The sequence below is a fragment of the Xenopus laevis genome, chromosome 3L, assembly GCF_017654675.1.
Source record: "Xenopus laevis strain J_2021 chromosome 3L, Xenopus_laevis_v10.1, whole genome shotgun sequence".
Taxonomy (NCBI): Eukaryota; Metazoa; Chordata; class Amphibia; order Anura; family Pipidae; genus Xenopus; species Xenopus laevis.
The window spans coordinates 157,797,960-157,810,701 of NC_054375.1; the positions used below are offsets into that span (position 1 = coordinate 157,797,960).

General features: G+C 37.9%; 1 protein-coding gene across 1 annotated transcript; it reads left to right on the forward strand.

Annotated features, from left to right (window-relative positions):
* The first annotated feature begins 8,902 nt into the window (after nucleotides 1–8,902).
* LOC108710498 (olfactory receptor 1009) lies at nucleotides 8,903–9,793 on the forward strand. Its single transcript, XM_018251632.2, has one exon. It carries the CDS (start codon nucleotides 9,035–9,037, stop codon nucleotides 9,791–9,793), a length of 759 nt encoding a protein of 252 aa, XP_018107121.1. The 5' UTR covers nucleotides 8,903–9,034.
* Nucleotides 9,794–12,742: the final 2,949 nt, after the last annotated feature.

Genomic DNA, 12,742 nt, shown 5'->3' on the forward strand with positions numbered 1-12,742 from the left:
TGCCACCCCAATATTTACTTTTTCCTTGTATCTCTCTCTCAGCCCGATTTTTTTTCTTTATCCCTGTGTCCCTGTGTCAGCCCGATTTTTATTTTCCGCTCTGTCCCTCTGCCTCACCAATTTTTAATTTATCCCATGTATCCGTCTCAGCCCAAAATTACATCTGTCCCCCGGTCTCTCTACTTTGATCATTTTTCTACGTGTATCTTCTGCAAAGCAAGCTGTAGCCCTATTGTAGAGTAGTGGTTAGGGAATTGGTTTTGATAATGGAAGGTCATAGGTTTGAATCCCCTTTCAACCTGATTTTTACTTTATTCCCTTTAAACCTCAATCAGCCCAATTTTTACTTTATCCCCTGTGTCCGTCTCAGCCCAAAATTACATTTGTCCCCCGGTCTCTCTATTTTTCCATCTGCCTCCATGTATCTTTCTCACTACACATAAAGCTGTAGCTGTTGCATAGCAGTTAGACAGTTAAGGCCCCCATAGACGCGACGATTCTTCGTTGGCGAACGACCGATTTCAGCGCAGCCCGACCGATCCGTCAAATTATCGTGAGGTTAGTGGGATTCGAACGATGGAACATCTTACGATTTTTCGTCCGACATCTGTCAGGAAATTGATCGGCCAGGTTAAAAAATCTTTGTCGGTCCCAGTACAATCTATCTGTGTTTGCAGGGCCAAGCAGGCGGCTCCCCTTTGTTTTCCTGGCAAATTGGTCGTTTTAGTTGATGGACAATTCGAACGTTTGTACGATGGTTCTCAGAAGATCTTGGTCTCACGATGAGGATTGGATCTGTTAAAAATCTGTACATCTATGGCCAACTTAAGTTTTACAAACTTAAAAAAGTACATTTTAATTACATGTCACTGAGCTACATTAAAGTAAATGGATGTACATTTCAAACTTGGCTTAGCTACCCAGATAAAAAGCTACTAGCAGCAATTACTTGCCATGGATACAAAATACACAATAGTGATAGCTGGTAAAAGTGTCTTACTTAATGATCACTATTGTCTTTTTTATAGTTGTGAGAAGTCGTTGGTACTAGTAATTCTCTTCACCCTTCACTGTTTTCTTTGCAGAATCCACAAATAAGTGTGTCAGTCCAAACCCTTTGTTACATTTAAGTGGTGCCAATGATGTGTGAATGCTCAACTAATCCTTGTGCTTTAAAATGCTAATTAGCTGTGGTTCTATTCGGCTACCAAGATCATCTGAACAAGGGCAGACGGAGCTTGATCTCTGCTAAACAAAAGCTATTTAAAACAAGGCAAATGGTTTGCAAAATGGATGTATATACAGTAGTTCCAGTACATGAAAGTAATACTGCTGTACAAGCCCTTTGGGCCTCTAAGACTAAATAGATGAGCCAAAATGGAGGTTCTTTAGTTAAATGTTTATTCAAACTACACAGACAGTACAAGCCCAAAGGGCTTACTAAGTGAAGGCAGACTTCCAACAGGCACTGGTTCAGAGTAAAAGTTTTATTGTGTCCACAGCCTGATGCGTTTTTTGTTTTTTGTTACAAACACTCATACTGTAGGCTAATTATTTAACAGTGTCATTTTTAAAAAATCTTCTTTTATAGTGTTTTGGTGAATATCACTCTGTACTAGTGTGCAAAAAAATAAACAATTTTCATTTTGGGAATATATTTTGTTTCCAGTTTATTCACACGACTAGGGATTCCATAGTTCTTGCACATTGCCAGCCAGTGGCGGATTAACACTACATGAGGCCCCTTGGCTACATTTTCGGCAGGGTCCCCCCGACCCCTAGTTAGTTTTTTAATCAGTTCCTTGGACATAATTATACAGAGGAATATTAGATAAACATTTGTGAACAGATGTGCAAAGCCTGCCATGCCCCGCATATATAACGGGGTATCGGTACCATTTTGCACATACAATGAAGTGTCTCATGGAGAGTGCTGAGTATCTTATGCCACATGGGTGCCAGATGATATCTCAGGCCTGTATAGATCAATTCCTTATAACATTTAACTTTTGGATGTTTCAATTTTAATATCACTTTTACCACTGTGTGTTACAATGTTTTTTGATACATTTTAATTGGGATACAACTTGTGCAACTGTATAATGCCATACCAACAGAAAATGATATTTTTGATAATGGTTGCTATGGACTATGAATCACGGAAACACAATATGGACACTGTGAACTTTGACCTTGGGGGAGGGATGAGAGGCGTGACTACACCCCTCTTCCACTATAAATGTTTGGCACATGTTTACACCAATAGGCTTGATAAAGGGCACAGTGGAGGCCCGAAACGTTGCCGTTTTTTTATGAGATGAATAAATACTAACCACTTTTTCAATTGCAACAGTTGTGCCGCAGGTTTCTTGTTTTGTGATACACAATTTTTGGGCTTTTTGGGCAGTATTGAGCCCGACACCTGAAGGCACCTGATACCAACCCGGTGATACAGACCTGTGACAGCACTCCAACCTTGGGATTTCCGCATATATAACAGAGCATAGATAGCTAGAAACTCAGCTGCCATAAAGCAGGACAGGACTGCTGCTTACAATGGGGATCAGACAGGATCTGTGCAGCCACTGGGACAGAATGTTCTGTTATACAGATAGCTAGAATCTCAGCTGCCATAAAGCAGGACAGGACTGCTGCTTACAATGGGGATCAGATAGGATCTGTGCAGCCACTGGGACAGAATGTTCTGTTATACAGATAGCTAGAAACTCAGCTGCCATAAAGCAGGGCAGGATTGCTGCTTACAATGGGAATCAGATATGATCTGTGCAGCCACTGGGCCTGAATGCTCTGTCATACAGATAGCTAGAAACTCAGCTGCCATAAAGCAGGACAGGACTGCTGCTTACAATGGGGATCAGATAGGATCTGTGCAGCCACTGGGACAGAATGTTCTGTTATACAGATAGCTAGAATCTCAGCTGCCATAAAGCAGGACAGGACTGCTGCTTACAATGGGGATCAGATAGGATCAGATCAGATAGGCTATAGCCTATGTTAGCCTATTCATTAACCCGCCCCTGTAATGCCAGCATCTATTGAGTGGATTAACAGTATAACTGTAACATACTATGATCTTTTATGAATAGTGAAACATTGTGCTTTACACATTGCCAGTGTCTATTGAGTGGATAGAGACAAACATTGTGCAGGTCCATGTCTTTCCCCTTCCCCCTCGAGTGTCAGCAGACACTGGCAATGTGTAAGGCACAATGGTTTAGCTCAGTGCTGTAAATTAAAAAAAAAAGAGTTTAAACAAAAAATGCACTATCAGGTCTCAAACCTATGATGTTACGTTTGTAAAACTAGATGTCTAACTGCTATGCAACAGCTACATGGAGGCAGATGGGAAACATAGAGAGACCAGGGGACAGATGTAATATCTAGCTTATTGGGACACATGGGATGAAGTAAATATTGGGGAGGCAGAGGGACAGGGCAGAAAAGTAAAAATCGAGAGAGGGACACAGGGTAATATAAAAATTGGTCTGAGAGAGGAACACAGGGCTAAAGTAAAAATTAGGATGAAAGGGGATTCAAACCTATGACCTTCCATTATCAAAACCAATTCCCTAACCACTACACTACAATAGGACTACAGCTCTGTATGTATGCTGGAAGATACATGGAGTAATATGAAAAAATAGAGAGACATGTGACAGATGTAATGGGCTGATAGGGACACAAGAGATGAAGTAAATATCGGGGAGACAGAGCAGATAATGGACTGAGAGTGACAGAGGGGATAAAGTAAAAATCAGGGAGACAGAGGGTGAAAGTAAAAATAGGTCTGAGAGGGGATTTGAAGCTATAACCTTCCATTATCTAATCCATTTCCCTAACCACTATACTACAATAGGGATACAGCTCAGTCTGTAAACTGGAAGATACACGGAGGACGATGAAGAAATAGAAACCAGGTGAGAGATGTAAAATCGGACTGACAGGGACACATGGAATGAAGTAAAAATAGGGGAAACAAAGGGGCAGAGCTAAAGGGCAGATGAAAAAACGAGCTGAGAGATGGACACATGGAATAATGTGAGACACTGGGCAAAGAAAATTCAGGGAGAGGAAGAAAGACATGAAGGTGGCTGAGAGAAAAAAGTCAGTGAGTATGACATATAAATCGTTTCAGTTCTTAGTATAAATTAGAGGGGGAGTAAGTTATATTAAAATGGGGATTGAACACTAAACTCCTTGGTCCAAAATGAAGCGCTTAATCCGTTAGGCCACCACTTGAAAAGCTTAAACATCGTTTCTACATTGCCTTGTGTTTGGCGGCCTCTAGTGGCAGAAACTGGTAATACATGCCTGTAAATGCACTAAACGCAACTAGGCTTCGTGACACATCGCGCTTGCTGCAGCTTATCTAGCGTTATAGCGCGATAAATGTACAAAACAGAGTGACTCCATCTGTATGTTTAACACTGGGTTTTTCACCATGCCACAGTTCATATGGTGTTTTCATGACAGATTTGGAGTACAATCTGTTTTGCAGGTAAGTAGCTGTCATTGCTGCTTCACCCCAGTATTTTTCAGATAGTCCGGAATCAGTCAGCATACATCTGATCATTTCTGTTAGGGTTCTATTTTTCCTTTCAGCTACCCCATTCTGTTCTGGTGTATATGGGACAGTCTTTTCATGCTCTATCCCAAGCTGTTTTGAGAAATTCTGTACTTTGTGTCCAGTGAATTCTCCTCCATTGTCACTTCTGAACACAAGTGGTTTTCTCTGAAATTTGTTACTTGCCTTTGTCACATAATCTTGCAGTTTTTCAAACACTTCTGATTTGTTTTTCATTAGATATGTGACTGTGTATCCTGAATGGTCGTCTGTAAAAGTCGCTATATATCTGTTACCTCCTGGTGTGGGCACTCACATGGGACCACATACATCACTGTGTATAAGGTCAAGCGTTTTTGAAGCTCTGTTCTACCTTTGGAGGAGTTGCTCTTGTAGCTTTGGCTTAGATACAACACTCACATCTCACGGTAGTTGGACAGGCTGACAATACTAGATCTTTTGTCAGGTTCTTCCTAATCAGTTCTTGTATGTCATCTGGATGTCTGTGACCTAGACGTCTATGCCACATGTGAATGCAGTTGTTGTGCCCCTGTGTGCAGAGTCGTGCCTACTCCTTTACTGTGTCCAGTCGATATAGATGCTTATCCACTATGGCTGTTGCAATTACCTTTTCTCCATTCTGGATTGTATACTTGTCACCTTGGAATTTTGTGATAAGTCCTTTGGATCCCAGTTTCCTTACAGATAAGAGCCCACCTTCTAGTTTTGGAACATATAGCACATCCTTTATTGGTATAGGCAATCTGTGTCCGTCAGCATTGTGACATATAAGAATACCATGCCCAATTCCTTCAGCTGTAGTGCAAGGTAAATAGTTTCTTTGTTATTTGGATCAAACTCTGTAAAGAAGTTTCTGTCGCTTTTCATGTGACTTGTTGCTCCTGAATCTATATACCAGTTCTGGTTTGAAAGGGTGTTTGTTACTTTAAAAGTTCCGTGCCACTGATCTCTATCATTGTCATTCACTGTAGTTCTGACTGTTTGTTTAAAACTTCTTGGAAATTTTGCCCTTTGCTCTGCCTTCCATATTGAACAGTCTTTCTTAAAGTGTCCTGGTTTCTTGTATCTGAAGCAAACTTTGCTCTCTTTCTTATGTAGCTTTGTGTCTGTGGCTTTAAGAACTGCCTCGGTATTACTTTCTGTATTGTCAAATGTTTGCTCCTTTCTGCGCATGTATTCATCTATGAGCCGGGTTTTGACAAATTCTAGTGTTAGTTCAGCTTCAGGCCTTGTTTCCAGGGCATTAATCAGTGCACTGTATGATTCAGGTAAATTTCACAGAAGTATGGCTGATACGTGGCTGTCTTTTATATCCTCTCCAATTGCCTGGAGTTGTGCCATGACCTGCAACATTGCATTTATATGCTCCTGCATGTCTTTTCCTGCACCTAATCTCATCTGGTATAGTTTTCTTAGCAAGAATAGTTTGTTATTCAGGCTGGATCTTTCATGTCGTTTTTGCAATGCATCCCACATGCCTTTAGCAGTATTCTGATGCCTTATATGAATAAGCTGTTCATCTTCCACTAACAGACTTATTGTTGCCCGTGCCTGTCTGTTTTTCTTATCCCATTCCTGGTGATTAACATCTGGTCTATCTGTAGTTATAGCTTACCACAAGTCATCTCTGGATAGCAGCATTTCTACTTTAAACTTCCACAGTTGATAATTCTCATTATTCACTTTAGCCACTGCTAGTTTAAGTTCTGAGCTACTGGCCATGTCTGCCTCACTTCCTTGACTGTATAAAGCTGGGATTCTTACTTGTGCTTTGTAGTTCACAGAACCTCTGGAATATCCCTTGTGCCAGTCTGTTCACTGAGTTGGATTGTGCCTGGGCCCAGAACCTGTTGGCAGAGTTGGTCTTTATGATGATCACACAGGGAACACTCAGCACAGCAACTTGGAAAAGGATTTACTTGTGAATCACTCAGGGATAATACAGAGCACATTTAACAGTGTGAAAGATCAAAACCAATATGGTGGACAAAAGAAAAACAACAGAGTGCAGAAAAAACAACAGCAAAGATCATTGCAATCATACATTAACAATATTCACAGCGCCACCTTGTGACCATTTTAATACTCCAGTGTTTAAGCATGAATGCTGTTGCTTGTATTCCAACAATTCTAACATGATGCCTAGTCCCTAGCAATGAAAAGAAGCATCAAAATATGATGATATGTTCAAGTACCATGTTGGTTCTTTTACTTGTGCAGTGTAAAATTTGGAGCTTGACCCTCTCATGATTATAAAGATTTAATTTGAATACACAGTGTTTTTGTGTGTCTGCGTTTGTCTTTATTTTTTGTACAAGGCAAAACGATTTCTGTATGATGGGGTCCCTAAAAGTCCATAAAGTGCAAGAGAACAAACTGTTGAATAAATATTTGGCAGTTGATGTGTGACAGACTTTTCAAAATTTGTATTATAACAGGTGGCAGGAAGTATCAAGGGCCCCTTCCTGATGTAATAGGGTGTCTTATAGGCAGAAGTGAATCCTAAGCTGTTATATTGAAGAATCAAGTAAGAGATTTAAACTGACAAACATTTGTGAAAGGACAAACATTTGAAATAAAGAGAATTTTAAGGGTTTTAAAATGTATTACAAATCTTTTTGCTTTTATTTCACTTTTTTCATTAGTAATTTCAGGCTGAATCATGGAGTGAAAATATAACAAGATGATATGCATGTCAGTTAGAAATGCCATTGTGGACATAAAGTAACACAATTTTGGTACTGAGCTATACATAAAAAGCCACAAATGACATTGACTTTTCTCAGAGGACAATTGTAATCCTTGGAAACCTTTAATAAGCAATTACTTTAACTGGCAACATTTTACAAATTAGTCATTATAATTGTCAAAATAACCCGAGATTCCCAGCTGATATTTCTGCAATTCTATAAAATAGCATGACTTGAATACAACTGGATTATTGCATTTTATACAAGGAACTTGGAGAAAAGTGACTTAAAATGTTCTCTCTCTTATTAAATAAAAAGGGAAAGTCTTTTTATAACTTCTGTTCAGATACTTCTGAGGGTGATATCTCAGTTTATTATACATTGTTAATGTTATAGCTTTGTCTGCTTTGTCTCAGCCTCTTGGAAAGGATCACATGAAATTCTACAAAAACAAGATTTTGTTAAACTTTTTAGTTAAACATTGACAAGTTCTAGCAAACCTTCTGAGAGACGTCTATTGAAAAGAATTTTATATTTTTAAACATAATAAAAAAGTATGAAAACACGTACAGACATCAATGTCATTCACAATCTGGCAAGTATAATGTTGTTTTCTAAAAGTAAAAGAAATGTTTTACGGTTAAGCTAAAAATATGTTTTAAGGGCAGATTTACTAAGGTTTGAATGGTAAATTCAAATGTGAATTTTTGAGTTGTTTTTTGGTCAAAACTCACATTTTCTAGTTGAAAAAAAGCCAAATTCAAATTCGAACCTTGACCCTGGAAGTAGCTTAAATTCGATACTTTACCATCTAAAACCTGCCGAGTTCATGTAGAAGTCAATGGAAGAGGTCAGCTGAGCCATTTGAAGATGTTAAGAGTCTTCCAGACATTTGAGGTTTTTTTAGAGGAAAACTTGATTCGAGTTCTGTTCAAATTTGATTTGAAATTGATTTGAGTTTCCAGGTCATTCCTATTCAATTGTATTATAGAGTTTTTTCATACACAAGCTACCATTCGAGTACAATCGAGTTTATTAGAATTAAAAAAAATTCACTTAACTCTAATATTTAACCTATGATAAATAACCCCGTTAAAGTTAAATCACCTTTTGAGTAATAGCAGTGCAAGCGAAATTTTATAGAAATTAGAGCTTGATGCAATTAAATTATATTCAAAAAGCTATTTTATTCTTTTGTGACATTACCCTTACATGATGAAAACAATTATCATTATTAACATTTATTTATATAGTGCTAACATATATCAATCTATTTACATCAATCAGTGTCTCAGTTGAGCTTACAATCTAAGGTCCTGTTCAGAATCAAACACTAGGGACAATTTTATCAGGTGCCAATTCACCTGCCTGTGTGTTTTCGGAGGAAACCGACGCAAACATTTGGAAAACCTCTTGCAGATAGTGCCCTGGCTTTAATTGATCCCAGGATCCCAATGCTGTAAGGCAATGCTGAACCACATGTTGTCTCATTTTTAATTGATTTCAATAATTTTATATTATTGTATTTACCTTTTTATTTTTGCTATTATTATATTTTCAGGAAATTTCAAGAGGCAACAATAGTATGATTCAAGAATTTATACTAGTAGGATTAAAATATCTTTACCATTTTCGAATCCCAGTCTTTCTGTTAGTTATTATTGCCTATGTTGCCACAATACTTGGGAATTTGCTGATCATTGTATTAGTATCAACCAACCATCATTTTCAGTCCCCAATGTATTTCTTCCTAAGTCATCTTTCTCTCTGTGATATCTTAATTAGTACAAATGTTACCCCAAACACTCTACAAGTTATACTCAGAGGAGAGAGTGTTATTTCTTTCAGTAATTGCCTCACACAACTGTATTTCTTTGGTGCCTCAGCTATTATAGAGTGCTGCCTTCTCACAATAATGTCCTATGATCGATACTTGGCTATCTGTAACCCATTGCTCTACAACTCTATTATGAAGCACAACCTTCCTCGTTATTTGATTCTTTGGCCATGGTTGGCTGGACTTCTGCTGGCTATGATAACAAATATACTATTATTTGAGTTATACTTCTGTGGTCCAAATATCATCAATCACTTCTTCTGTGATATCGCTCCTCTACTAGAACTTTCTTGCTCTGATACATCAGCTGTGGAAATTCATGCATCCATTGTGGTAACTGTTATGGTTATTTCTCAGGTGTTATTTGTAATAGCAACATATATTTGTATTTTTTATTCCATTCTCAATATTTCATCTAACATTGGAAGACAGAAGGCTTTTTCTACCTGCAGTTCTCATCTAGGTGTGGTATCTACATATTATGGAACACTTATTGCTCTTTATTTGGCTCCATCAAGGGGACATTCATTGACTTTGAACAAAGTCTTGTCACTGCTCAACACAGTAGTTACTCCTTTGTTTAACCCCATTATATACAGTCTCAGGAACAAGGAAATTAGAATTGAAACTGTTAAATTATTATCTAAGGGCAAGAAATAATTATTTTTGTATTTAAAAAGATCTACTGAGACAGAGCGATCCAAATTTTAACTCATATATTCAATTTTATTTCTTTATTGTAAAGTGAATGTTTAGAAATCATCCAAATTTTATTAAATGGGAACTGTCATGAAAACAAGAATCTTAAACTTTCTAATTATAATATAATTTAAGCATTTTGTTCTGTTCCTGAAATAATCAAATTGCTTTTCAGTACCCCCCTCAGCTTTTTTAACTGATTATATTTTGAATTTTTTTTATAATTCATGTGATATTAAATCCTTCTTATCGTCACAATATTTTAATTTTACATTTGTTCCTTAGAAATTTAAACGGAATTGGTAAAGTTAAGGGCAGTTTTATCAAAATGTGAGTCCATTGTTAAATACGATTTAAAAAATCTCATAGGAGTGAATAGAAAGTGGGTGAGTTTTTCTGTGCTGCGCTCTGAACTCACATATTGATAACATTTCACATTGGAATGAGGTATTCGTTCCAATAAATCAACCCATAATTTGCACAGAACCAGGACAATAAATGTAAAAATTGTGCACAAAATGCAGCAAATTACATTAAGGGGCACATTTATCAAAGGGCATGTAAGTTTATTATTCAAATTTGAATTTCGTATCAAAGTTTTAAAATGTATTATTGATAATATGACAGTGGGAGTTGGACAATTCGATAATCGAGTTTGAAAAATTTGAAAATCTTTTTTTTTTCAATTCGACTGTCCAATTATTCTATTCGAATTAGACTATTAGAATTCAAAATTAATCAATTCGAAATTTACCAACATTCACTCAAAGTTTTTTTCAAAATGTTTTTTTTACCTACTTTGACCTGCCAAGTTCCCTGTCCCACTTTGAAAATGTGAATATTCGAATTGGTATAATTTGAACATTCTATTTAGCCTATCTATTATTAGGGTTCAGTAAATGGTTAAAGGCTCCATGAAATGCTGAGAAACATTGGATTACCAAATAAAAACCTACACCTGATGCTATTTTACCCAGGCTCATTTTTTGCCCTAATTCCAGGCAGAGTGGATAACATTGAAGCAGGGCTTTTTCCTAATTGGACAATATCCTAATACCCTAATACCCTTCTGCATGCATATCATAAATCTGAGATCTGTCTTTCCTGGAAATGTCCATGATGCCACTCAGCTCTCCATCACCTCTTCACCCAATGACAAATTCCCAAGGGCTGGCTTGTGGGTAAGTTATATGTTACATTTTCTACAAAGCCATTTCAAAGATTCCTTTAAAGGAATGTGCATGCATTTTGGCATTGACTAGCTACAATCGTGCTACAATAAATGCACTATGCATCTTGGGACTTTTTACTTCAATTAAGTGACTTTGCCAGGTATTATAATTATTGGCACATCATTGACTTAGAAGTTGGATTTGTGTTAATCAATTAAATAATAAGGAAGGGAAGGCATGTCTCCTACCAAGTTGGTGATGAAATTGCACTTACAATGCCTTTCAGTCACTGGGGGTGCTTTGCTTTATTGCCCCTGGATGGTTTCACACCTCAGCATTGTCTTTGCCATGTTGCGGTGCAGGATGGTTTCGCACCAGATATTAAGGAGGATCCGGAACCCCAGATTGATGGGTATTTTGGCAGATGTAGGGATAACCAACCACAAAGAAGAAGAGTGCATGAGATGCTCATCAATGCACACATTTGTTGTAAGTTTAACAAACCACAAAAATAGTTCATTTCTAACATCAAAGGAGTGCAAAGCCAAAGAAGGTCACATATTTTGTTGGGCCCTTTTTCCTAAGTCCAATTTGTGATTCTTTCCAATATTTTCACTTACATGGTTATATGTCAGTTAATGAGGCTCTTGCTCCTTAACATGTGTTATATGATTGATGTGAAATGACATTGTTTTGAATGGATATATGGAAAATAAACAAACTTTTTGTTTTATTTTGTTACATATGAAGAGCCTACTGATGGTGATGTGTTTATAGGAGCCCATAGGGTTAATATGCCCCTATGGCTTTAAATCCCTACCCTTCCTTATTTCCCTAGTTACTGGGCAAAACCCCATGTATCTAGTTTACATTTCACCTATCCCAGTTATTGGGAAAGAGGTGTAATGGCCACTTCCTGACATGCTTTAATATAGTGTTTGGAAAGGGGTGGATCTTCCTTTTTGTCTCCTGCTGTCCTAACAATCTGGATGTTCCCACTGAGCCTGGGTACACTAATGGCCAGTAAAGCCAAGTTGCCCTAGAGGGACCTGAACCTCTAGAGAGACAAGTCGGAGAGCAGGGAACCCATGAACGAGGCCAGCTAGAGACATTATTAGAGCTGTAATAGTAATCTCAAGGAGAGTAAGATAGTGAGGGAATATATAAAGAGCAGTTGTGTGCTCCACCAAGGAGGTATAGCAGGGAGTAACTTCCCTAGGTTCTAGATTGCCTACACTGAAGGGACCACAGTGGATAGGGTGTCAATATTTAGGTTCTCCTCCCTGACCACTCCACTGGGAAGGATCGAATCCACTTTTGAAGTATATCTGCCTGGAGGTCTGCCTTACTACTTGACTACATCTTCAGGGGAGTCACATTCAGCTGTCTCATCAACCTTTCCTAGTGTGCTGATAATATATTCTGCATTCTGCATATTCTGCATATTCATTGTTGTAAGTAAACCCCGTGGGTCATTTGTCTTGGACAAATAAACTATCACTTTGTTTTACTGCAAGAACCTCCTGGCATCCATTATTTTACATTTTTATTCCACAGTAGCCTGTGGGAGTTGTAGCTGCACTACACCACACCTTTATTCTTCCCCTTAGTGAAGGCTCTGCCTTAAGTGTTAGAGTCACATGTAACCCATCACTAGCTGGACATTAACTCCATTTGGTCTAAATAGCCCAAAATAGACACTCAAAATACATCAAATACCCAATATTTGGCTGCAACA

What these genes read in the sequence shown, in the direction of transcription:
- LOC108710498 (XM_018251632.2), top strand. Translation starts at nt 9,035, where the DNA reads ATGTATTTCTTCCTAAGTCATCTTTCTCTCTGTGATATCTTAATTAGT.